General features: G+C 40.5%; 4 protein-coding genes across 6 annotated transcripts in view; 2 read left to right on the top strand and 2 right to left on the bottom strand.

Annotated features, from left to right (window-relative positions):
• Positions 1 to 4,010: 4,010 nt before the first annotated feature.
• Positions 4,011 to 8,251, bottom strand: pex3 (peroxisomal biogenesis factor 3). Its single transcript, XM_058614389.1, has 12 exons — positions 8,026 to 8,251; positions 7,200 to 7,331; positions 6,957 to 7,038; positions 6,741 to 6,784; positions 6,537 to 6,658; positions 6,202 to 6,268; positions 6,074 to 6,128; positions 5,843 to 5,981; positions 5,679 to 5,749; positions 5,479 to 5,601; positions 5,240 to 5,336; positions 4,011 to 5,077 (listed from the first exon to the last, which is right to left on the bottom strand). The coding sequence occupies exons 1-12, from the start codon at positions 8,096 to 8,098 to the stop codon at positions 4,994 to 4,996; spliced, it is 1,089 nt and encodes a 362-aa protein (XP_058470372.1). The 5' UTR covers positions 8,099 to 8,251; the 3' UTR covers positions 4,011 to 4,993.
• A 2,254-nt stretch (positions 8,252 to 10,505) lies between these two features.
• Positions 10,506 to 12,256, top strand: adat2 (adenosine deaminase tRNA specific 2). Its single transcript, XM_058613834.1, has 6 exons — positions 10,506 to 10,734; positions 11,168 to 11,272; positions 11,455 to 11,605; positions 11,710 to 11,816; positions 11,898 to 11,970; positions 12,129 to 12,256. The coding sequence occupies exons 1-6, from the start codon at positions 10,549 to 10,551 to the stop codon at positions 12,155 to 12,157; spliced, it is 651 nt and encodes a 216-aa protein (XP_058469817.1). The 5' UTR covers positions 10,506 to 10,548; the 3' UTR covers positions 12,158 to 12,256.
• A 1,354-nt stretch (positions 12,257 to 13,610) lies between these two features.
• Positions 13,611 to 21,910, bottom strand: aig1 (androgen-induced 1 (H. sapiens)). 2 transcript variants are annotated; one of them, XM_058613688.1, is made up of 6 exons: positions 21,836 to 21,910; positions 18,690 to 18,845; positions 17,420 to 17,521; positions 14,339 to 14,454; positions 14,090 to 14,262; positions 13,611 to 13,930 (listed from the first exon to the last, which is right to left on the bottom strand). In XM_058613688.1, the coding sequence occupies exons 2-6, from the start codon at positions 18,720 to 18,722 to the stop codon at positions 13,911 to 13,913; spliced, it is 444 nt and encodes a 147-aa protein (XP_058469671.1). In that variant the 5' UTR covers positions 18,723 to 18,845; positions 21,836 to 21,910; the 3' UTR covers positions 13,611 to 13,910. The 2 variants fall into 2 exon arrangements, with proteins under 2 accessions (XP_058469671.1, XP_058469670.1); XM_058613687.1 differs by lacking the exon at positions 21,836 to 21,910 and adding an exon at positions 21,590 to 21,829.
• The window catches only part of hivep2a (HIVEP zinc finger 2a), a 64,256-nt gene continuing 59,978 nt past the window's right edge, over positions 21,605 to 25,882 (top strand). For both annotated transcript variants that reach the window (XM_058613683.1, XM_058613682.1), the window contains exon 1: positions 21,605 to 21,737. The gene's annotated coding sequence lies outside the window, so the exon portion shown is untranslated. The remainder of the gene's footprint in view (positions 21,738 to 25,882) is intronic.

The following is a 25,882-nucleotide window of genomic DNA, read 5'->3' as shown; positions in this document are numbered from 1 at the left end:
CAGCTGACAAAGTATAATAAACAAAATGCAATTCAAACCATATGAAACCCTAGGAAAGCAAATACACACCTCAATAAAGTGACAAGTGACTTGTGTCCTGTATCCTCTCTGCCATTGTTGTTTAACAGCACGACAGTGACTCGGTAGCTGTCACGTGACCTGAGGACGGACGCTCAGTTGAGTGAATCCTGAACTAATCATTTCTGTTTCCTGTTCTGCTGACTGAACTTTTGCAGCTGCCTGCCCTGTGGTGAAGGAAGGTACTGCATGAAAATGAACAAATCACTCACTGAGATGACTCATGACTCCCGAGTCATATAAAAGATTAGTTGATTTTGAACTAATCGTTCACGAACGACACATCACTAGCGTGAACAGAGACACAATATTAGTGTTGTGTACGACTTATTAGTACAACTATTATAAGAATAGCACTAGCTTAATGGCTCGGTTTGCTGACTAGCAATTTTATCCTGTAGCAACCAAATAGGACACAAAATGGCAAAAGTGCTACGGCTGTAGCTATTGTAGCTTAACTGATCAACACATTACATAGTACTGTCTACAGACAGTTATTGGGTCACAGTCATGATCGGGCCCTCGTCATATCCAATGACTGCAGTTCTGTTTACATTAAAGCTTAAAGTGGAATTTTAAAGTCGTTTTCCTGCCATTTTAAAGTCTAATTTGTCGGAGTGCTGAGGCCACGCTTTGTGACGGAGAGAAAATCCTTTGATAACCTTTAATCATTAACTTGTATAGAACATGTGGACAGAGTTTGACGCGGCTAGCTCAGACATGCAAGGACGAGTTTGTTCAAATATGTAGACTGGCCATTTTAGTTTTTTAGTTTTTTAGTTTTTGCTCTTTAGCATCTCTGGCTAATCTGGACACAAAAACAAGACGCTTTCCTGTTGCTAACGCCTGGAGCTTTTCAGATTTCCCAACTGAAGCTTCCGTCTAACGCCGGGGACGCGAGGAGCTACGCTAACTTCATTTGTCAGGTATTTAAGGGAGGAGACAGAGAGGGATGCTAACGGGAAGTTAGCGAAAAAAGGCAACATTGTTGACAGCAGCTTTAAATCAATGGTAAAAAATGTGTTTGAATTTAAATGTAGAAAATCTAACCGTCAACATGAGTTTGTTTATCATCTTTTTTTGAAATCTAACATTTCCAACATGCTTTTGTGAGTCAGTCTGGACTCAGGTGAGGTGACATCACCTCGCCCATCAGTGACATCACCTCAGCGTGTGTCATCGAGAATTCCTCACAGAGATTTTCACGGCAGCCAATCAGCACAGGCCTGGATTATCAGGTAATGAGGCCTGACTGCAGCCGGCCAATCACGTCTGAGCACACAGATTACTGCCTGCTGCAGGCTCAGAGGGAATCAATAATGCAGAGAAACACACACACACACACACACAGAGAGTGTGTGTTTTTACTGCCGTGACAGTAAACGATGGAGCTGATGCTTCTCTGCTTCCTGAGAAATAGACGGAGAAAAGTGAGAAATCAGAGATGATTCACTGCCAGTAACTGTGAGTCACTGCTGTAACAGCAGATTAAAGGCCACTCACTCACTCACTCACTCCCTCACTCTGCTGTTACTACAAACTGTAATCTGAGTTGTGGGATTATCTTTCACTCGTCTTTACTTCCTTATGTGGAGGCAAAAAACGTTTGACCTCATCCACACGATGAGAAACAAACAAAAAAGTCACTAAAAGTGTTTTTGAAGGTTTGCTAACGAGCGATCGCAAACATGACGTAATATTGAAGTCCATAGTGACGCCGCTCTTCAAAGACACCGGTTTGTTTAGTCAGTACAGTGTAAAAAATAAAACAATGGTTTAAATAAAGGCACCAGCTTTATTTAACTAGCGGCTAGGTTGCTAACTAACAATACAACACGTTTTACACCAAGTAACCTGATGCTAGTAGAATTAGCTACACAAAAAAACAAAAGCAAAACGTAATACGCACTATTACGTAATAACAACATGACGTAATAGTGAAGTCCAGAGTGACACCAGGAGAGTTAGTACGGTGACAAAAATCAACACAGTGGTCACAAAAAAGGCTTTAGGTAAAAAGGCACTAGCTTACAGCTAGGTTGCTAACTAACAAGCTAATCCAGCCCAACACAAGCATAATAGTCAGGTTTGCTAACTAGCAACACATTTTAACCTGTTCAAAGTGAACCAAATATTAACCGGTATCAAACTTTATGGTTTTCTTCATTTTATTTTCTCATTTAAGTTTATTTCTGGTGTAAAAAAAAATAAACAATAAACAGAAAATTAAGATGAACCTGAAATTATAAACATGAACAAAATCTTTAACTAATGAAAAAATATAAACTTAATGTTCATTTAAACGACAAAAGTTGACTGAAATAATAATTTACAAAAACTAACAAAAAATACGCTAGAGATGTTAGAAATTTAACAGAAAATTAGTTAACTCTTCAGTTTTTTTGGTGCATAAACATGAACAAAGCAGAAATGATAATTTAAACGAGAAAAAGTCACGTAAAAATAAAACATTACATCACGTGATCATGTTGAATTTAAATAATCACCTGAAATAACCTTGTGTTTGACCTTAAACCTGCTGCTGAGTCACTGTGACTCTGGAAAGTTCTGGAAAAACCGAGGACACTCAGCTGATCATCGTCATCTTCATCATTATCATCATCATCATCGTCGTCGTCGTCTGTGTCGACTCAGTGGGAAAATTTCTGACACTAAAAACAAGTTTAAAAAAAACAGCTCCACGGTCACATGACCTGAGTCACTGTTGTTCTGCTGGTTTCACAGGAACCAATTAAACACACACACACACACACACACACACACACACACGCACGCACAGGTAAATACAGGTTGAATATGTCACATTTTATTTGTATAATCATGTCATGTGACAGTTGGCTGAACTCTCCCACACCAAAGCCCACAGAGAAAACCAGTGATTTTAGTTCACAGGGACACAGGAGCTGCTGGTCCTCTGCTGCCTCGTGTGGTCACTTTGTGTCACTGAAGTAAATCTGAACAAAGTTTTTCAAAAGCAAAATTCATAAATTAAAACATCACTGAATAAAACTCAGTAATGGAGGCAGCAGTGGATCAAAAACTCCTGTGTGTGTGTGTGTGTGTGTACGTGTGTGTGTGTGTGTGCGTGTGGGAGAGTGTTAAAGTTCACTCAGTGATACTCATGTCAGTCATGTGATGCAGCTCAACTTGTTTTTTGTGGGAAACGCCGAGTCATCCCTCGCTCTCACTGACTTAACAAACAGACAAACAAAGACATGACGTGGCACTTTTTATTTAAAATGTAACCTTGTTTAAATTTTTAATTGTTACTCACTGGACCTTTTTTTTTCTTATCAGCGTCGTCTCCTTATACGGTCAAATGTCAGAGGAAGATGATGTCACCATCTTCTGAGTCACCACACACACACACACACACACACACACACACACACACACACACACACAGTCCTATGAAAGATTCATTTGTGTTTTGATGACATTTTTTTTTGGCTTTTTTTTGGAAAACCAGTGATTTTATATAATCCCATTTTAACATGATAGACTGTGTATATATATATATATATACATATAAATGGTTTTAATTTACACACACACACACACAGCTTGTGATTAATTTGCCACCATGGAAAATTATTTCCTCCATAAAGGAATTAAAATGAAAAGCCAGGTGTCATGCTTTTAAAAAAGTGCTGAGTCACAATAATGAACATTGATCACCACTTTTTATCTCATGATCGGTGTTTGCTGCTGTGGCGCCCCCTGCTGACACAAAGTGGAGAAACAGAAGGATTCATTATATACATATATATGTACAGTATATACATATATGTATATATATATGTTTATGTACATATATAAGTATATATGCATGTACATGTATACATATACTTATATATGTACATAAATATATAGTGTATGTATAAATATGTATAAATAACAGGAATATTGAGAATATTTGAAATCTCTTTATTAATCATTCTGTCTTTATTTTTACAAATGTACATTTCCAGCGTCATGACATAATTTTTTTTATTTCTTTCATTTTTAACGCGAGTGAAGTATCAGGAGCTGAGTGGGCGTCGCCGGACGTCGTCTGCGACTGAAACAGTGAAAGTTGTTTGTTTTATTGAAACTGTTTAAAAACCGAGAAAAAGTTAATCACCTTTTATTTTGAAGATCGAAACTTTCCAGAAACTTCCCTCACAGCGACGCCGCCCGAGTTTAAAAATAGATCTTTGTCCACACGAGGAATCGTTGAGTGAAGTGAAGAAAAGAAAAAGGGAAAGAACATGAACTCATGTTTCTGTTTTTTTTTCACTAAATCTGCTTTAAATTCACAAAAGATTAAACGATTAAAAAAACTCTTGCCTCTGTGACGTTTAAATCAGCAGCAGCAGATTTGAACGTGTGATCGTTTAATACGTCATTAAATATAAAAACAACAACTCTACATGTAGTGTATGAAATTAGAAAAACAAAAGGTGATGCTCATTTTAGATATTTAAATAAAAAAAAGTTGGAATTTCATTTTTGAGTCAAAAAAAAAAACATTCAAACAAACAGGAAGTGACGTTAACGCTGTTCAGAGACGTAAATCATGTCTCGACGAGTCGGAGAGTGACACCTAGTGGAAGAGACTGAAATCAGAAGATTTTACATGTTCTAAAATGTTCTTTTTATTTCTTACGCCTTTTTCTCCCCCCAAAAAACGCAAAAACTGCTGCCGCTGCCGAGAAAACGCACAAGTTTGATTCTGAGACAAACGAAGAAGAAGAAGAGAAAACGTAAACGTGCGACAGACGACGACGAGAAACTGTCTGGAGATTCCTGTTCCTTCAGTTTTGTGACTTCTCCAAGGATGCACTGCTGTGGTCGCAGCTGCGCCGCCGTTGCACAGAAAAGGGGGAGGAGCTCTGTGCGCCCTCCCCCCGGGTCACTTCTGCAGCTCCTGCGGCGTGCTGAACGTCTCGTACACGTTGGCGGCGAATTCCTTCACCTGGTCATTGAGCAGCAGGTCCTGAAACAGAGGGGGGGAGGGGAGGGGGGCGGGATTTAAACACACTCACAATCTACTGAACTCACATTCACAGAGATTCTAACGTCAGAAACGTCGATGTTTGTAAACCTCACTCACTCTGTGTGTGCGTGTGCGTGTGCGTGTGAGTGAGTTGTGTTTTACCTGAACAAAGTGACTCGGAATTTCACTGCAGATGGTGTTGATCTGACCGTTGATGATGGGGACGACCTTCGCCAGAGGCAGACTCACTACAGACAGACTGCACACACACATACACACACACACACACACAAAAATGACAAAGAAAACAAACAAAAACACACCAACATTACATGAAACATGTAAAAGAGAGAATTTAAAATATTCTGGGAAGGTGTGGGCGTGTCCTTCAAGCAGCTCACCAATCGGGTGCAGAGCTGGGGGCGGAGTCACCAGGAGGCGGGCGGAAGAACTCGGCCAGGTTGTCGAGGAGACGAGAGAAGCCACGGTTCAGACACGCGTCGAGGACGGTGCTGAAGTTAGGACTGAGGTCACACACACACACACACACAGTCATGATGATGATGAGGATGATGATGATGATGAAGAAGGTAAAGTTCACCTGTCCATCATGTCTCTGGTCTCGTTTAACAGCCTGATTGTCATGACGTCGTCTTCTGTCAAACCACACGCCTGAAGATCAAAGAGACACAGCTGTGTGAGTGTGTGAGTGTGTGTGTGTCTGTGTGCGTGCGTGCGTGCGTGTGTGTGTGTGTGTGTTCTGACCTGGTCAGTGAGGACCTCCTGGTCGTCAGCGAGCATGTACCAGGACAGTGAGCGCTCTGACGTGGACTCGACTTCCGCTCTGATCCAACTGATCTGCTGCTCCAACTCCAGCAGAGACAGAGACTGTTTGAGAGACACACTGTACACACACACACACATGCACACACGCACACACACTTTAAAAACACACTCACACCGAAGCAGCAACTTCAACGATCACAAGCGTCTCACCCTCCCAGTGAGTTCTGCACGGCTTTCTTCACCGCCGACATCAGCTCTGTCAAACCTGGACAGACACACGGACGTCAGGGACCAGACTGAGACAATCGTGTGTGTGTGTGTGTGTGTGTGGATCGTACCATCTCCTAACAGGTGCTGGATACTGGACAGATACTGCTGCTGAACATCTGGAGGAGTGAGAGGGGCCTGAAGACGACAACAACAACACAAACAGTCAACGACTTCCAAAGCAAAGGCGGAGTCGAGCGTTTAACCACTTTCTGAAAATGTCCTCACTTTCTGGAAAAAATGAGGACAATAAGGTCTCTGTGTCATTGTAAAGCAATGATATCATGAGACACTTGAGACATAAAACCAAAGTCCAGTGTTAATGAATGAATGAATGAATGAATGAATGAATGAATGAGTGAGTGAGTGAGTGAGTGAGTGAATGAATGAATGCATGAATGCTCACAGTGCCGTTCTTCCCCACTGAGTTGTCCAGGTACAAATATCCTCCGATGACGTTGAGCTGGATCCTCAGTAACACGACCAACATGCAGGTGCTGTAAACTGCCACCAGGGTGCGAGTGAAACCTGAACATCAACGACATTAAACTCAGATTAAACAAGCGTCTAATCTCTCTGAGAATGAGATTAGAAAAGAAAGTGAACTTACTGAGGATCTTCAAATCTTCCCAGATCTCCAGTTTATTTGCTGGTCTGTGACATAAAAACATTCACATTCAAGCTCACAATCACGACTGGATTTATACGCAGAAAACACTTTTGTTTCCGAGAAACTTCCTAAAAGTCACTAAAAACAGTTCAACCACAGAAGAAGTCACATTAGTGGACATTTGTGTTTACAATAGTAGAATAAACAGAGTGTTACTTGGTCTTGAGCAGCGCGGTGAGACTTTCAGAGTTGAGTTGATTGACGATGGCTTCTTTCAGTGGAGGCAACATGGACAACACTGTGACACACACACCACACACACACACACACACACACACACACACACACACACACACACTTTAATGACGCAGGAATTCAGAGATCCCACCTCCTGGGAAAGGACGGATGGAGGAGTTTGTGAAGTGCAGCTCATGATTAAATAAGTCGGGTATACTTTACCCGTCATGTTGCAGGTCCTCTGGTTGCTTTCAAAGTGAAACTGTCTTCTCGCCTGAGCGATGTACTCCGTCGCCTCCTTCTCCTGCAGCTCCCTCAACTTCTTCTGGGCATATTTGCCCAGGAAGTAAACGCCTGAGATTCACCAACGAAGAAGAAACACAAGACGTAACTAACATGAGACACAGGAGGAGACACAACAACATCTGATCTTGTTTACAAATACGTAAAACTAGATGAAATAAACGTAATAAAACCACACAAGTAAAATCCCTGATTACTAAAACACTTCGATTATTAACTCACAATGAATAGTGAATTCTGCACATGAACAACAGTATGTGCTTATAAAAAGCAGCCATACACAAAACAGTCAAACAAAATTTCATTTAATTTACATGAAATCTAGCAGGTCTATTTCTTGTAGGAGGAAAAAATCTTAAAACGAATGTAAATAAACTCATTCAGTGGATCAATGCAAGGCGGTTTATGAATTCGGCGCAGAAACAAAGAGCTACAAGATATTCGTTAAGGCAAAATTCCTGAAACTACCGTCAGCTCATCTTGCCACAGTCGTTAGACAGGAAAATACAGCAGGTGAGAGGTGAATACCTGTAAACAATTGAACAAGTTCCTGCCTTTAGGTGGCGGAAATATGAGCCGAATTAAAAAGATAACAGTGTTCGACCACACGTACCGGTGACAGATATTAAGGGCTACATTAAATGTAACTATTAAACAAAGACAAGTCTTAATTCTATATTATTAAACAGGGGTTTCGCGTGTTGCTAGTATTTACGTGCTAGTTGCTAACAGGGACAACACTTGCCTCCAACTACAGCTCCGGTGAAAATAAACTTCCGTTTGTGGCGTTTAATGAAATTCCAGACGGAAGAAAACATCCTGCGACAGCGAAGTGTACGAAATATAAGTACGCGGGAAACAAAACAACCGACACGCACTTTTAACTTCACGTGGACTCGTTTACGGACATGTTCACGGACGAGTTTTAGCTCCCGATGCTAATGGCTGTCAGAGGCAGCGTGACAACGCAAAGTCAGCACAGTTCACAGCTTCCGGCTTTTCATTTCAAATTAAAATACAACTTCAAACCGATTTCTATCTTCTTCTTTTTTTAGTATTAGTGAAACATTTGTTCCCCAAAATACGTTCAATAAGCAATGATGTAACAATAATTTAACATTTAAATTAGTGTGTCAAAAATACGATCATTTAGGCGACATGTATCATGGGAAAACAATGGTATTCACGTAATAATAAGGTTTACAAACACCAAATATATATATGTAATGTATACATTTCTACATACTGTGTATCACAATATTCCACAGTTTTGAGGACTTATTGTTGACTGTGTTATGGAAAATATGATATGTTACATTACATTACATGTCATTCAGCAGACGCTTTTATCCGAGGCGACTTACAATAAGTGCATTTAAACATTTGGGTACAAGCAAGAGCTAGAAGTAAGTAAGAGCTTCAGGTAAACCAAACTATGAAGTGCTAGTCATAAGTGCGATGTATAAGCAAGTTTTTGCAATTTAGTCGGCGGCGGAAGATGTGGAGGCTTTCTGCTGTCCGGATGTCGATGGGGAGCTCGTTCCACCATTTGGGAGCTAGGACAGTGAACAGTCTAGAGTTCTGCAAATGCCTCTGCGATCCTCTCACTGAGGGGGCAGCGAGCCGGTTTGCCAATGCAGAGCGGAGTGGGCGGGCTGGGGTGTAGGTTTTGATCATGTCCTGGATGTAGGCTGGACCGGATCCGTTTGTAGCATGGAACGCAAGCACTAGAGTCTTGAAGCGGATGCGAGCAGCTACAGGAAGCCAGTGAAGGGAGCGGAGGAGCGGTGAAGTGTGGGAGAATTTTGGGAAGTTGAAGACCAGTCGAGCTGCTGCATTCTGGATGAGTTGCACACGCAGGGAGACCAGCCAGGAGGGAGTTGCAGTAATCCAAGCGTGAGATGACAAGAGCCTGGACCAGAACCTGTGCCGCCTTCTGGGTTAGAAGAGGCCGTATCCTTCTGATGTTGTGCAACATGTATCTGCAAGATCGAGCTGTTGCAGCAATGTTGGCAGTGAGGGAGAGATGGTCATCAAGTGTCACACCCAGGTTCCTTGCGGTATGAGACGGAGTTACCACAGAGTTGTTGAGGGTGATGGTCAGGTCTGTGGTGGGAGAGCTCTTTCCTGGGAGAAAAAGAAACTCAGCCTTGTCGAGATTGAGTATCAGGTGATGGTCAGACATCCACTGAGAGATGTCGGTCAGACAAGTTGAGATCCGTTCTGCTACATGTGTGTCGGAGCTGGGAAAAGAGAGAATGAGTTGGGTGTCATTGGCGTAGCTGTCATAGGAAAAACCATGAGAGACAATAGCAGAACCAAGAGAGTTGGTGTACAGAGAGAAGAGGAGAGGGCCCAAGAAAGAACCCTGAGGGACCCCAGTAGTTAGAGGACAGACACAGATCCTCTCCAGGTTACTCTGTATGTTCGGTTTTGAAGATAGGACGAGAGGAGGGTAAGTGCAGAGCCTGAGACACTAGTTCTTGAAGGGAGGAAGTAAGGATCTGGTGGTTGACTGTGTCAAACGCTGCAAAAATCCAAGAGGATGAGCACAGAGGAGAGAGAGAGGCAGTCCTGGCTCAGTGACAGTAAGAAGTGCAGTTTCGGTCGAGTGACCTGCCTTAAAACCAGACTGAAGAGGATCAAGAAGGTTGTTCCGGTGAAGGTAGAGGAGAGTTGATTAAAGATAGCACGCTCCAGAGTTTTGGAGAGAAAAGGAAGAAGAGAGACAGGTCTGTAGTTATTTACTTCAGATGGTGATGGTGATGACTCAATAGAAACTAGGTCAAAACAGCAACAATAACAACTTTCTCTTTGACCTAGCAGACAAAATATCAACAACAAACCTAAACAGACAAGTCAAAAGTCAAACATCCCAGCTAGATACAATAGCAATTAAAGAAAAAGCAACCAAATAAGAAAGACCTACAGAAGTGATGTGTTCATTTAAGCACGTTATAACTCTAATTTAACATAAACAATAGCTCACAAATATGTTCGTTGTTAACGTTGAACAGGTGAGTTTTCATGATTTCGCCAATAACTTCTCCCAAAACGAACTTTTTGTTACACTCGCGCTTTTATTTTTATAGGAATAATCCTCTCGTTTCCGGTGTACGTCTTGCTCACTGTAGTAAACTTGTCGCTTTGTAAACATGAGCGCAGAGACATCGAGGGGAACCATCGACTGCTCGCGTCTGGACCAGAGGTGGTCCGTCCAATATTATCTTCCCCCCTGCTCACTCAGTCACTCACTTCCGTGTGGTGAATGTGCGCAAGCACGAGACTGACATTTATTAGGTTAAAAAAAAACACCATTTGTGTTTGTTGTTCATTTAAACTAGTTTTCGTTGTCGCCATGGGAACGCAGACAGGAAGTGACGCGGCTTCAGCGGACACTTTTTATCCGAGTGACGAGGAAATCGAGAAATGGATGAGCAACGCGTTTGACACGGTGATTGTTTTCATCATCGATTAAATGTCATTTTATCAGTTAATCGAGAACGTGTTTGGTCCACCAACAGAAAATATACACGTTTAAGAAGCTGAAGAATCCGAAAACCTCCTTTAAATCTTCATATTCAAGCATTTAAACTCAAAAACCCCTTTAATGTAATGTATGTAATGCAGTTCTACACAAACATGTACATATGTTTAATATTTGATATTCTTTTTTGTTGTTGTTCTTTAGTCGTTTTACTCAGTTTTTAATGATTTATTTTATCGGTCTCTGGTGTTTCACCAAAGCAAATATCCATGTTTCTATTTGTCTATAAATCCATGTGTGGAAAAGTGTTTTAAAAGCATAAAGAAACGCTGCGTCTGCTGAGTGTCTGCTGCTGTGTCCTGCTTTCATCAGTGAACTCATGTTAAATGTGTCGCTTCAGGCCAAAGATGCTCTGGAGAACGGAGAAGTTCCTGTGGGATGTCTGATGGTTTACGACGACCACGTCATCGCGAGAGGACGCAACGAGGTCAACGAGAGCAAAAACGTGTGGTTTGAAACAAACAAACAAAACATAAATGAGAACAAAGAGGCTTCGTTTGTCTACAAATCTACAGCAGAATTATTGATACAGTTACATTTATTCATGACTTTCATTCACTTCTTAAAATCTACGTTTTTAATGGAGTTTGGTTTGATGTTTTCCTGTGTGTGTGTGTGGTTTCTCAGGCGACTCGTCACGCTGAGATGGTCGCCCTGGACCAGCTGCTGGACTGGTGTCGCCATAGCAACGTGGACGCGAGGGGCGTGTGCGAGCGAAGCGCTCTGTACGTCACCGTGGAGCCGTGTGTCATGTGTGCGACAGCGCTGAGGCTCGTCAGTATCCTGCTCCTGTGTGTGTGTGTGTGTGTGTGTGTGTGTGTGTGTGTGTGTGTGTGTGTGTGTGTGTGTGTGTGGCTCGCTCCTTCACTCTCTCTCTCTCAGAAATCCCCGTGGTCGTGTTTGGCTGCAGTAACGAGCGTTTCGGAGGCTGTGGTTCAGTTTTGGACGTTTCGTCTGTGAACTTACCTGAGACCGGGACACCGTTTAAGGTGTGTGTTTGTTCCTGGTGTCGCGTTGTTGTTGTTGTTGTTGTTGTTGTTGTTTACAGTGTGTGTGTGTGTGTGAATCAGTGTGTTTCAGGTCACAGAGCAGATGAAGCGGTGGAGATGTTGAAGACTTTTTACAAACAGGAAAATCCAAACGGTGACCAACTCTTCTTCTTCTCCTCTTTTATTTTATTCCTCATATATATTTACACTCATGGAATAATGTAATATAGGAATATATAATATAGGAATCAAAGAAATCTAAAACCTGTGTGTGTGTGTTAATAACATTCTTTCACTTCCTGTCTGTTTCAGCCCCGAAACCTAAAACGAGGAAGGAGTGAAAGTTATTTTTTGTTTCTTCACATGTTGCACATTTTTACTTGCGTTGCACCTTTTTCATGTTTTTGTAACAAAAATAAAAAACTGTGGTTTAAAATAAATACTTTTATGTGTTTCTGGTCAGATTTGATTAACCTACTTATCCCTCAGTCAGCCTGCAGGGGGAGCCAGCGCACTGATTTCACCTCAACAGAGATTCAACTTATTATAATAATAATAATAATAATAATAATTTAAACAAACATAGATAGAGTTACGTTTTCACAATAAAGTGTGAAAATAATTATCATTAAAACATGAAATAGTTTATAATTATAATAACAACTGTTTCCTTCTTTATTTTAACTGTAAACACATGATCGTCACAAACTAAGATTTCAACGTTGTCGTTGACTTTTAGCTTCTCTACTTTATACTTTGACATCCTTTAACTCTTCATTCCTCAGCCTGTACACGGAGCATATAGCCTAATATTAGCCAATACTAACCTGGTATTCGACATATAAATGTGTGTGACGACACTGCAGGTGTTTTATGAGGTTAGACGTGTTCCCTCCTTAGGCTCCTATAGCTTGGTGGCAGCGCCTCACAGTGGACGGCCATCGTCTATTGCTTTACCGCCTGTGCCTCGTTTAAAGCCAAAATAGTTCAAATGTGACTTTTGGAGTTTGTTTTTTTTTTAGCAAAGTTAGCGGTGTACCGTGGGTAGCGTGTGTAACCGTGCAACTCTACACTGACATGATGTTCACGTTACGATCAGATGTCCGTCACAGCTGTGCAGCTCGGTTCAGCAGCTGTTACAGAGCCTTCTCTCAGAGGTGTCCCTCAAGGCTCCATACCAGGCCCGACACTTTTCAATTTCAACGACGGTCGATGACAGCGTCAGTAAGCTTTAAGCCACGCCCACATTTACACCTGTGACCAACAGCTGTGAACTAACAGATAAACGACACTTTTAACACAGGGTGAGTAGACAACACACAGCAACGTGTTTGTGTACACACTGTGTGTGTCTGTGTGAGCAGGAGACGACTTTGTTTCGAGGTGTTTGTGATTATTTTCATGTGTAAATAATGAAATAATTATTATATATAATAATAATGAAACCCCACTCCGGGGTTTGTGTACCAAAGACATCATGGTCGCAAGTTCGATTCCACCCCTGGCTAATTGTACTTGATTCCATTGTAGGTCGCTTTGGATAAAAGCGTCTGCTAAATGACATGTAATGTAATGTGTCACTCTAACGGACGCAATACACACTCTTTATAAAATCTGAAAAAAAAGTCCAAAACTTAAACTGCGATTGTTTAAAAATCGTAATATGTATCAAAACTTTGACTCAGGAGAGAAAAGTCTCAAGTCTCAAGTGGGCGGGGTTTTCCATGCGTGTGTATGTGGAAATTATTCGCAGTTTTTTTGCGATTTTTGTAGCCATTCAAACTGAAGCAAAAGTATTTTTAACTTAAACTTTATTGGCGGTCCTTCCACATGTGTTAATGTGATGTAATGAAGCATAATATGAATAAAACAGATGAACACATGAATGTTCAGTTCTTTCACTGTAGCTTATGAATGAATGAATTATTCATGTTTACTGTCCTCCGCAAAATAAAAAAAACAGATGAGCGTCGACTCTTCTTTGTTGTTGTCATGGAAACTGTTCAGAAGGTCGCTTGTTTTATGTCTTGTGCTGTCCTGGACAGGTGGGGGCGTCCTCCTGCAACCCGTCCTCCTGCAGCCGGCGAGAGAAGGTCACTCACCTTTGACCTTTGCTGTGACCGAGAAACACAAAAGAAACCACATTAGAAAACAAATGTGTGTGTGTGTGTGTGTGTGTACCTGTGTGCGTGTACCTGTGTGTGCGTGTACCTGTGTGTGTATCTGTGTGTGCGTGTACCTGTGTGTGTGTGTGTGTGTGTGTGTGTGTGTACCTGTGTGTGTGTGTGTGTGGTCCCAGATGTAGCCGTTGAGGATTTCTCCGAGGACGTAGAAAACTGCGATTACCGCCATCATCACGCTGAAGAAGACGACTTGAGCAAGCGGCGTGATGCGCTCCAGCACCGGGTAAACCCACACGCCGGTCACCTGATGCACCCAACACGTCCTGAGGGGGCGGAGCCACAGACAGGTGAGGTGATGACCGACTTCACTTTGAACTTAAAGCAGAAACGTTTACGCACCACAGGATGTATCCTACGCCGAAGCAGCACACTGCCACCACGCCCCAAAGCCTTCTGGGATATCGATGGTGGGTGGTTCTCATCTCGATGATGATGAAGGGCAGGACAGTGGTGTGCTGACACACACACACACACACACGTTAAGTTTATGACATTTACTCAAGAATCAGCTTTTCTTTTAAAGTCAGGAGCTCATGCTGGAGTGAATGAGTGTGTGAGTGAGTGAGTGAATGAGTGTGTGAGTGTTGAATAAGTGTGTGAGTGAGTGTTGAATGAGTGTGTGAGTGTTGAATGAGTGTGTGAGTGAGTGAATGAGTGAGTGTTAAATTAGTGTGCGAGTGAGTGTTGAATGAGTGAGTGTGTGAGTGGTTGAATGAGTGAGTGTGTGAGTGAGTGAGTGAATGAGTGTGTTGTCTTCTTTGGGTTCAATTCCTGCCTCGTCTACATGTATCCTTGGGCAAAGACACTTCAATGTCCATGTTGCAGTGTGTGAATGGGTGAAAACTGTAGACTAGAGAGCTCTTTACAAATACAGACCATAATACCTTCTCTTCTTCTGATTTTATTTGATAGTAACGAGGAACAAAGAGACTTAGAGGAAATGTAGTGGAGTAAAAATATATAATAATATAAATAAAGTATTTGTAATTTGTTACATTACAACACTTGACATGAACTACTGTCTTTGTCCACTGGGGGCACACACGCACACACAGACACACACGCACTCACTCACGCACTCACGCACACAGAGACATAACAGAGACCTCTTACCTCATCTGTACTCAGAGCACAGCTGGAGATCAGCGTGTGCGTGTGTGTGTGTGTGTGTGTGTCTGTGTGTGTCTGTGGGTGCATCTAACTTGTTAAATTACAGTGAAAAAATAGAAAATAAACCATCTGCGAGTTCTTCTCAGATCGACGGTGGTGAGAAACATCTATCTATCTATTAAATGATATATGACAAGATTTTTCCCCCACATCAACCAGCTTTACTTTGAATATTCTAAACCTCGAAAAGCCAACAAGATGCATTCAAGAAACCTTGTAAATTTGAATCACTTCTGCAAACACACCTCTGATTTACAGAAATAAAATGTTCCTATATATTCTCACTGTCTGAGAGTGACAATACACTGTAAAATACACAGTAAATACACTGTAAATACACAGTGAATACACAGTAAAATATACTGTAAATACACAGTAAATACACTATAAAATACACTAAAACACTGTAAATACACTGTAAAATCAAATAACATAAACACCTATTATTACCTTTCATTTCAGTCAAAACCTGCCGTATTTTCTTTAAATTAAGGATATTTACGTGCATTAAACAATAACGTCGACTATAGCTGTGGTCAAATTCTGCTTAACACAAATAATTGGGCTTAGAATTTAAACTATTTGGTCTATTCCATGTATTTTAATCAATATATTTAAGATTTAATTCATAATATCCGCAGATACTTTGTCATCAGACCTCCTCTCATGTCACATGTCATACAGATATCATATCCATATATTGCTCAGTTGTCTTATCAGGAGGTCAGAGGTCGTGCTGTGACCCTCGTGTGACCTTGTTGGATTTCTGGGCTCAGAACTTTATGTCTGCCGTTTATAATCGTCCTTATAATCATGTGATCCGACGTCGGCACGGACAAGACCAGCAGAGAAACAAACAACGACAACAACGATGATGAATCCTCCACTGCTTCACTTTCTTCACTCTCTGCACTGACAGAGCTGCTCCACATATTCACACACACACACACGCTCCACATCCAACACTCGACCCCTCCCTCCTCCGATGGGAACAGTGACATGGTTGCCATGGAGACCGGCGTAAACAAACAACAGTGATACCATGGAATACCACAAAATATTTACAACCGCTGGACACACACACTGTATGAATGTCAGGGGTGTTGAACACACACACACACACACAGAGATTGGTGATGTTTTGGTTGTTTTGGTCCTTAGCAACGCCACCATAGCAACCACTCAGCTATTACATCAGCTCATGAAGTATGAGGACACACACACTCACACACACAATGTGCTGTGGAATCATGATTTCACATGATCTGATTTTGAAACGCAGTTATCAATCAGCTGACATGGCGTGTTAGCCGCTGTCCGCACATAAAACGAGAAAACCCACTTCCTGTCAAAGCAAAATCCAAGCTAACAACAGATAAATGACAAAGCTTCTCCGGCGACATCTTTGATGGCCGGTGATTTGTCGCGACGCGAGTCAAACGATCTTTCACGTGATCTTTAACGCGTCCAGACGCGTTAAAGATCAACCATCCACACCCTCTGAACCTGAATTGATATCATCACGATACGATATTTAAGTCACAATATGATATTTAAGTCATGATACGATATCATCACGAAACGATATCATCACGATATTTAAGTAACGATACGATATCATCACGATATTTAAGTCACGATACGATATTTAAGTAACGATACGATATTTGAGTCACGATACGATATTTGAGTCACGATACGATATTTAAGTCACAATACAATATTTAAGTCATGACACGATATCATCACGAAACGATATCATCACAATATTTAAGTAACGATACGATACTTAAGTCATGATACGTTTTTAAGTCACAATACGATATTTAAGTCACGATACGATGCGATATTAAAGTCACGATACGATATTTAAGTCACAATACGATATTTAAGTCACGATACGATACGATATCATTACGAAATTTAAGTCACGATACGATATCATCACGAAACGAAATCATCACGATATTTAAGTCACGATACGATATTATCATGGTATCATCACGATATTAAAGTCACGGTATATTTTCACAATATGTCACAATGTGAGATTATCATGATACGAGATTATCACGATATTTGAGTCACGATGCAATATTATCACAACATTTAGGTAGCGGTACGGTATTTTCACGCTATGAGTCGTGACAGGATATAGTTCAGATTGTTTCTCATTCATTCAAACATCCGCTCTCATCACACACATGAATCCTGCTGACGTAGAAACAGTGGATGAAAGGATGAACTCACCATGCCGTGGTTGAGCCACTGAGGGATGAAGTTGTCCAGGAGTTTGGGGTAAACCAGCTCTCTGTCGTACAGATACAGGATCCAGAACGTGAAGACCACGAACTGACGGGAGACACAGACACAGAGTTAGAATTGATTTTGGGCCGCATGAGTATTTGTTGTTGCAGTACCACGAGTGGCCACCATGACAACATGTCTTCAAGGCAGAGGGGGCGGAGCTCTATCCACTCCATCCAGTTGTGCTGAACTTCCTGTACAGTTCTGGACTATCAGCATTTTTGACGGTATTGAGGAACCGTTACGATCAAAAAACCGTAGCGTTTAATTGTGAAATTGAGTAATTGTGACAGATAATGACTCATATTCTAATTTTAATAAGTTCATCTTCTGTTAAATACAAGACGAGCGGGAGAATCCAGAACAGATTATTAATACAGAAAACAGTGCTAATGTGTCTGCAGCAGATGGTCTGGACTCGGGCCAGTCCATGTTCTGTAGGACGGGGGGGGGGTGCGCGTCCTCTCTCACACACACAGAGTCTGGTGTCCATGACTTCAGAGCACATTACATTGACTTTCATTGGTTTCCTGGAGTCTAAAGCCGTGGTTCCACCTCGCCTCGGTTTTCCACTACAAAAACAGTACCTACTCAACGTGGGTGGAGTCAGCTGTGCGTGGCGGTGATCTCGTTTTACACGCGACACACACACACACAATCATCAAAGTTGTTAATCACTCAGATTATTCTTCTTTCTGTGTCTTTGCGGTGATGTCTAAGGAGGTCAGGTGTGGAGGAAATGCCATAATGCCATCGTCCCCAGACCCGTGTGTTGCTCTAGGGCTCTAGAGCGCCCCCTAAGGTGAAAACAGAGGCAAAATTGACTCTCACAGGATTTCCCGAAACTTGGTGTGAAGATGTTCTCGATGTTCTCGACTGTGGCGATCAAACAAGTCGACCGTAACCACGGCCTCAACGCAACAGGAAGTCAGCCATTTTGAATTTTGCCGTCCATTTTGGCCATAAATGAGTGAGACACATCAGAGGCGAAAAGTTGTTGAAAGGTTGCTGAGGCGATGGAAACACAACATTACACAACACAACATTACTCTGAGCTTGTTAGTGAAGGTGTACAAAAACTGAGCGAGAGACGATTATACAGCAAACACATGACTCAAGGTTTGGATTTCTGCAAGCCCAGCTGATCCTTCCCCAGTGTGTGTGTGTGTGTGTGTGTGTGCATGTGAGTGCGTGTGTGTGCGCGTCCACTCACTGCTCCGACGGGAAACGCCAGCACGGCCATCATCCAGTCCCTCAGGCCAATCAGCTTCCTCAGCTGCCGCTCCTGCTCCCTGCTGTCGCCTCCCTTAGTCAGCAGACTGGACACATCGATCAGGACACACACGCCGAAAAACACCGCCTGGATCACCTGCACACACACACACACACGGCTCAGCAGGGGGGCGCTTTAACAGCCCCCACACTGTCACATGACAAGCACTTACAAGAGACAGACGGAGGAGAGGAGACAGGTTTGATGGTAAAAATGTTCACAGCAAGAAACGAGGACAAAACTGGGATTTATTTTTTATCATGTGTCTGAAGCTGAAACTCATTTTAGTCCCAGTCGAAAAGACTCAACGGCACAAATGTCTGACACATTCAGAACTGTGGGACGGACTAAACCACTCACTCTCACACACCAAAGCCCAGAGAGAAAATCAGTGATTTCACCTGCTGGTCATCTGCTGCCTCGTGTGGTCACTTTGTGTCGCTGACGTCAATCTGAACAGAGAATATGAAGTGCCAAATTTGACAAAATCAGACATTAGAACTCAGTGATGGAGGCAGCAGTGGATCAACAGCTCCTGTGTGTGTGATGTTAAAATCACTAGTTGTCTCTGTGGGCTTTGGTGTGGGAGAGTGAGTGGTTTACAAACTTGAGTTTCCTGTTGGAAAAGTTCTGCCTAGAGATGAGATACAGACGCAAATGTGTTCTTCAAGTATCCTCCACATCAGCGGGTGTCGATTTGACTTCTTCCGTCTTTTGTTAAGTGGCTAAAATCGGCTTTTTCACCTCAGTATCCTGCTGCTGTGACTGAACTGACTTCTCAGCACTTAACTCTTAGGGATTAAACTCACTAACAATGGACGATGACTTCCCGAGCCTCGGCGGATTTTCACCACACAACACGTTTGATTCGCTCTGAAGCGCCGCGATAAAAACAACAGTGTCATAACGACGCCTCGTACGCCGCGGATTCCAAACGCTCACACAGGCTCCGTGTTCCGGTCTGCGTCATCAAACACTGAGACCGATAAACTCAGAATGGTGGATCTGACCTTCACACACACACACACGCACACACACACGCACACACACGCACGCACGCACACACTGTGGGAGTATCTGGTGTCGCCCGGTGGGTGAGAAGAAGTCTGGGCTTTAAAACCATCACGATGCACTTATACACATTCTATTATCATCATATTTCTCTTCTTTGAGCGCGTGTGTGTGTGTGTGTGTGTTACTCGAAGCCCCTGTCCTATGCAGGGGTTCATGTTGCACACAGTGACTAAGAGCCAGATGTTGCGCTGTGTGTGTGTGTGTGTGTGTGTGTGTGTGTGTGTGTGTGTGTGTGTGTGCGTGCGTGCGCAGGTCGTTAACAACACAGTTAACCAGGATGAGAGGCCTTAATGTGGAAAATATGACACAGCAATTTTGGTCGGACACACACACGCGCGCACACACGCGTGCGCGCACACACACACACACACACACCTCTTATATCAGATATCGTAAAAAGATAAAGATGTAAAAAAAAATCAGATGACAGCATTTTTTTGCACAAAAACGTAACACACTTTCACGAGATTCAATTCTCAGCGTCCATCACCAAAAGTAAAGTGTGTGTATGAACTATTGTTACTTTTCTTCATTAAAATTCGACAATAGATCATTCTTTAACGTGTACACACACACACACACACACACAGACACACTACGTGTGCAAACAGAACGGTCTCTTTGTCTGCACTTATACACACACACACATTGTTCAGTATGAATGGGAACTGTGTGTGTGTGTGTGTGTGTCTAAGGTCCAATTGACAAAGTAAAGTCTAAAAATCTAATTTCACTTCAGTCAGGTCGTTACGTTAAAGGTCCGTCTGCGTTTGTTGGTTAGTTTTTATGGTTGTCAGGTGAGTCAGGGATCTACGGTGGCCTGTGCACGCCAGAAAACACCTTGTTGTTGTTCTTTGTTTTGCATCATCTTGGCTGCTTTGTCCCTTTCGAGCTCCTGTACAAATATGGAAGGACAAGAAGACACAGGAGACCCAGGATTAACGCAGACAACTCCTCTGTCCTCTAAACTAGAGCTTTAGACGTGTTTGTAGCATCAGTCATGTGACCTTACTCATCAGTCATATGACCTTATTCAGTGGCGGAAATGTCCTCACTTCTGAAAATTTCTTCACTTTCTAGAAATGTCTTTGACAGACGAGAGTGTGTACGGCTAATGTTGACACACTCAGCAACAGGAAGTGCTGTTTGGAAACCTCAGTTGGGACGATGTAGCGTTTATTGTATTGTGTTTCATATATACATATACACACATACATATATACACACACGCATATGTATATACATATATATACACATATATATGTGTATATGTATGTATGTAAATATATATGTATATGTATATACATATGAATTATAGTACTTGTACAATGTGCAGTCTCACCACTAGAGGTCACTAGTTCTCACAGACTGGTCACTGACAGTGGAACAGGTGTACCTAATAAAGAGGCCGGTGAGTGCGCGTTGTCAACAGACGTGCGGCGCGCTCCCGTCCGCTCGAGTGCACCTGCGTAATGGCTCCGCGCTCGGCTTACAGGTGAAGCCACGGGGTTAAAACGCCGGTGAGGCTCCGGCGGAAGCGGCTCCGCGGTGTGAACCCGCCTCTTCTGCCCACCGGAAAACCCCGTACCAGTGAGCGGAAACGAGCAGCGGCCACTTTTAAAAACTAAAACAAAACAAAAAACAAACAAACACCGGCCATGACGACACAGCCTGAAGCTAACACGTGAGCGCCGGAGCTCGGGTTAGCGTGCAGCTAGGCTAGGCTAGGCTAGGCTAGGCTAAGGTACGCGAATCGCTCGTCTCACCAGGTCGATGAAGGTGAGGAACTTCCAGCTGCCGCCGTACGTCTGGTTCGCGGGCATGTCCAGAGCTTTGTAGTGACACAGGATGGAGAAGTACGAGAGGAGGATGGCGACCCGGAGAACCTGCGAGGGGATCAGCGCCATGATGACGGTGAGGATGAAGCTCGCGCTCTCTCTCTCTCTCTCTCTGTGTGTGAGGTTCACCTTTAACCTCCTGCTCCTTATGCTCCCTGTATTTCACTTTGTTACCTGAGTGAAGCTTCTTCTTCCTCTTCCTCCTCCTCCTCAGTCTGAGCTCTGATTCCGTGTTATCGTCATGACGTCAGGGGAGGGGGGGGTGGGGGCGGTGGTCCCCCCACCCCCCTACCCCTCTCCTTCCTTCCACACTTCAAAGAACATTTATGTATAAAAAAAAAACCTAAAAACAAGCGACTCAAACACATGAGCAGGTTTAGATGCTTTATGGTCAAACATATGGCCCACGGGCCAGAAGCTGCCCACCACAAGGTCCACTTGGGCCGTGGGCTGTGATGTGTGTCAATGGTAAACTTGGGCGATTAAAACAAATGTAATAAGGATAATGTGTACCAAGTTAAAAATACTCACAAAATAAACATGATCATAATAGTGTAGAAAATTCAAAAATGACAACAAAATGAGTTCATGACACTGATACAAACCATTACCAAACGAGAAAGAAAATAAACAGATAAAGCAGCAGGTGAGGATTGAGGTGAGGCTGTTGCCACGGTGACACTGAACACCAAGGCTGAAGTGGGGTGTTGTTTCTGCACTAATCAAACACTCCATATTAACACACACACACGTGTTTCTACGTGTTCACACAGTCATCTCCACTCATGATACGTCCATTAATAATCAATAATCAGATTTTTCAGCTTCTTAAATGTGAATGTTTTCTACTTTCTGTCATTTTCATTTTCTTAAATGTAAATATTTTCTACTTTCTGTCATTTTTCAGCTTCTTAAATGTGAATATTTTCTACTTTCTGTCATTTTCATCTTCTTAAATGTGAATATTTTCTACTCTGTCATTTTTCAGCTTCTTAAATGTGAAGATTTTCTACTTTCTGTCATTTTTCAGCTTCTTAAATGTGAAGATTTTCTACTTTCTGTCATTTTTCAGCTTCTTAAATGTGAAGATTTTCTACTTTCTGTAATTTTTCAGCTTCTTAAAAGTGATGATTTTCTACTTTCTGTCATTTTTCAGCTTCTTAAAAGTGAAGATTTTCTTGTTTCTGTCATTTTTCAGCTTCTTAAAAGTGAAGATTTTCTACTCTGTCATTTTTCAGCTTCTTAAATGTGAATATTTTCTAGTTTCTGTCATTTTTCAGCTTCTTAAATGTGAAGATTTTCTACTTTCTGTCATTTTTCAGCTTCTTAAATGTGAATATTTTCTAGTGTCTGTCATTTTTCAGCTTCTTAAATGTAATTATTTTCTACTTTCTGTCATTTTTCAGCTTCTTAAAAGTGAAGATTTTCTACTTTCATTTTTCAGCTTCTTAAATGTGATTATTTTCTACTTTCTGTCATTTTTCAGCTTCTTAAAAGTGAAGATTTTCTACTTTCTTTCATTTTTCAGCTTCTTAAATGTGAATATTTTCTACTTTCTGTCATTTTTCAGCTTCTTAAATGTGAATGTTTTTTACTTTCTGTCGTTTTTCAGCTTCTTAAATGTGAATATTTTCTACTTTCTGTCATTTTTCAGCTTCTTAAATGTGAATATTTTCTACTGTCTGTCATTTTTCAGCTTCTTAAATGTGAATATTTTCTACTTTCTTTCATTTTTCAGTTCCTTAAATTTGAATATTTTCTACTTTCTGTCATTTTTCAGTTTCTCAAATGTGAAGATTTTCTGGTTTCTGTCATTTTTCAGCTTTTTAAATGTGAATGTTTTCTAGAGTCTGTCATTTTTCAGCTTCTTAAATGTGAATATTTTCTACTTTATGTTATTTTTCAGCCTCTTAAATGGGAATATTTTCTACTATCTGTCATTTTTCAGCCTCTTAAATGTGAATATTTTCTACTTTCTGTCATTTTTCAGTTTCCTAAATGTGAATATTTTCTAGTTTCTGGCATTTTTCAGCTTCTTAAATGTGAATATTTTCTAGTTTCTGTCATTTTTCAGCTTCTTAAATGTGAATATTTTCTATTTTCTGTCATTTTTCAGCTTCTTAAAAGTGAAGATTTTCTACTTTCTTTCATTTTTCAGCTTCTTAAATGTGATTATTTTATACTTTCTGTCATTTTTCAGCTTCTTAAAAGTGAAGATTTTCTACTTTCTTTCATTTTTCAGCTTTTCAGCATATTTTCTAGTTTCTGTCATTTTTCAGCTTCTTAAATGTGAATATTTTCTATTTTCTGTCATTTTTCAGCTTCTTAAAAGTGAAGATTTTCTACTTTCTTTCATTTTTCAGCTTCTTAAATGTGATTATTTTATACTTTCTGTCATTTTTCAGCTTCTTAAAAGTGAAGATTTTCTACTTTCTTTCATTTTTCAGCTTCTTAAATGTGAAGATTTTCTACTTTCTGTCATTTTTCAGCTTCTTAAATGTGAATGTTTTTTACTTTCTGTCGTTTTTCAGCTTCTTAAATGTGAATATTTTCTACTTTCTGTCATTTTTCAGCTTCTTAAATGTGAATATTTTCTACTTTCTGTCATTTTTCAGCTTCTTAAATGTGAATATTTTCTACTTTCTTTCATTTTTTCAGTTCCTTAAATTTGAATATTTTCTACTTTCTGTCATTTTTCAGTTTCTTAAATGTGAATATTTTCTATTCTGTCATTTTTCAGCCTAGATGTGAATGTTTTCTACTTTCTGTCATTTTTCAGCTTCTCAAATGTGAAGATTTTCTGGTTTCTGTCATTTTTCAGCTTTTTAAATGTGAATGTTTTCTAGAGTCTGTCATTTTTCAGCTTCTTAAATGTGAATATTTTCTACTTTATGTTATTTTTCAGCCTCTTAAATGTGAATATTTTCTACTATCTGTCATTTTTCAGCCTCTTAAATGTGAATATTTTCTACTTTCTGTCATTTTTCAGTTTCCTAAATGTGAATATTTTCTAGTTTCTGGCATTTTTCAGCTTCTTAAATGTGAATATTTTCTAGTTTCTGTCATTTTTCAGCTTCTTAAATTTGAATATTTTCTACTTTCTGTCATTTTTCAGCTTCTTAAATGTGAATATTTTCTACTTTCTGTCATTTTTCAGCTTCTTTAATGTGAATATTTTCTATTTTCTGTCATTTTTCAGCTTCTTAACTGTGAATATTTTCTATTTTCTGTAATTTTTCAGCTTCTTAAATGTGAATATTTTCTACTTTCTGTCATTTTTCAGCCTCTTAAGTGTGAATATTTTCTACTTTCTGTCATTTTTCAGCTTCTTAAATGTGAATGTTTTCTAGTTTCTGTCATTTTTCAGCTTCTTAAATGTGAAGATTTTCTAGTTTCTGTCATTTTTCAGCTTCTTAAATGTAAATATTTTCTACTTTGTCATTTTTCATCTTCTTAAAAGTGAAGATTTTGTACTTTCTGTAATTTTTCAGCCTTTTAAATGTGAAAATTTTCTACTTTCTGTCATTTTTCAGCTTCTTAAATGTGAATGTTTTCTACTTTCTGTCATTTTCAGCTTCTTAAATGTGAATATTTTCTACTTTCTGTCATTTTTCAGCTTCTTAAATGTGATTATTTTCTACTTTCTGTCATTTTTCAGCTTCTTAAAGGTGAAGATTTTCTAGTTTCTGTCATTTTTCAGCTTCTTAAATGTGAATATTTTCTAGTTTCTGTCATTTTTCAGCTTCTTAAATGTGAATATTTTCTACTTTCTGTCATTTTTCAGCTTCTTAAATGTGAAGATTTTCTACTTTCTGTCATTTTTCAGCTTAAATGTGAATGTTTTCTACTTTCTGTCATTTTTCAGCTTCTTAAATGTGAATGTTTTCTACTTTCTGTCATTTTTCAGCTTCTTAAATGTGAATATTTTCTACTTTCTGTCATTTTTCAGCTTCTCAAATGTGAAGATTTTTTACTTTCTGTCATTTTTCAGCTTCTCAAATGTGAAGATTTTTTCCTTTCTGTCATTTTTCAGCCTCTTAAATGTGAATATTTTCTACTTTCTGTCATTTTTCAGTTTCCTAAATGTGAATATTTTCTAGTTTCTGGCATTTTTCAGCTTCTTAAATGTGAATATTTTCTAGTTTCTGTCATTTTTCAGCTTCTTAAATGTGAATATTTTCTATTTTCTGTCATTTTTCAGCTTCTTAAAAGTGAAGATTT

The sequence above is a fragment of the Solea solea genome, chromosome 17 (genome assembly GCF_958295425.1).
Source record: "Solea solea chromosome 17, fSolSol10.1, whole genome shotgun sequence".
In the NCBI taxonomy this organism is placed as follows: Eukaryota; Metazoa; Chordata; class Actinopteri; order Pleuronectiformes; family Soleidae; genus Solea; species Solea solea.
The sequence above is the reverse complement of the archived record's forward strand: the minus strand, read 5'-3'. Positions and strand labels throughout refer to the sequence as shown.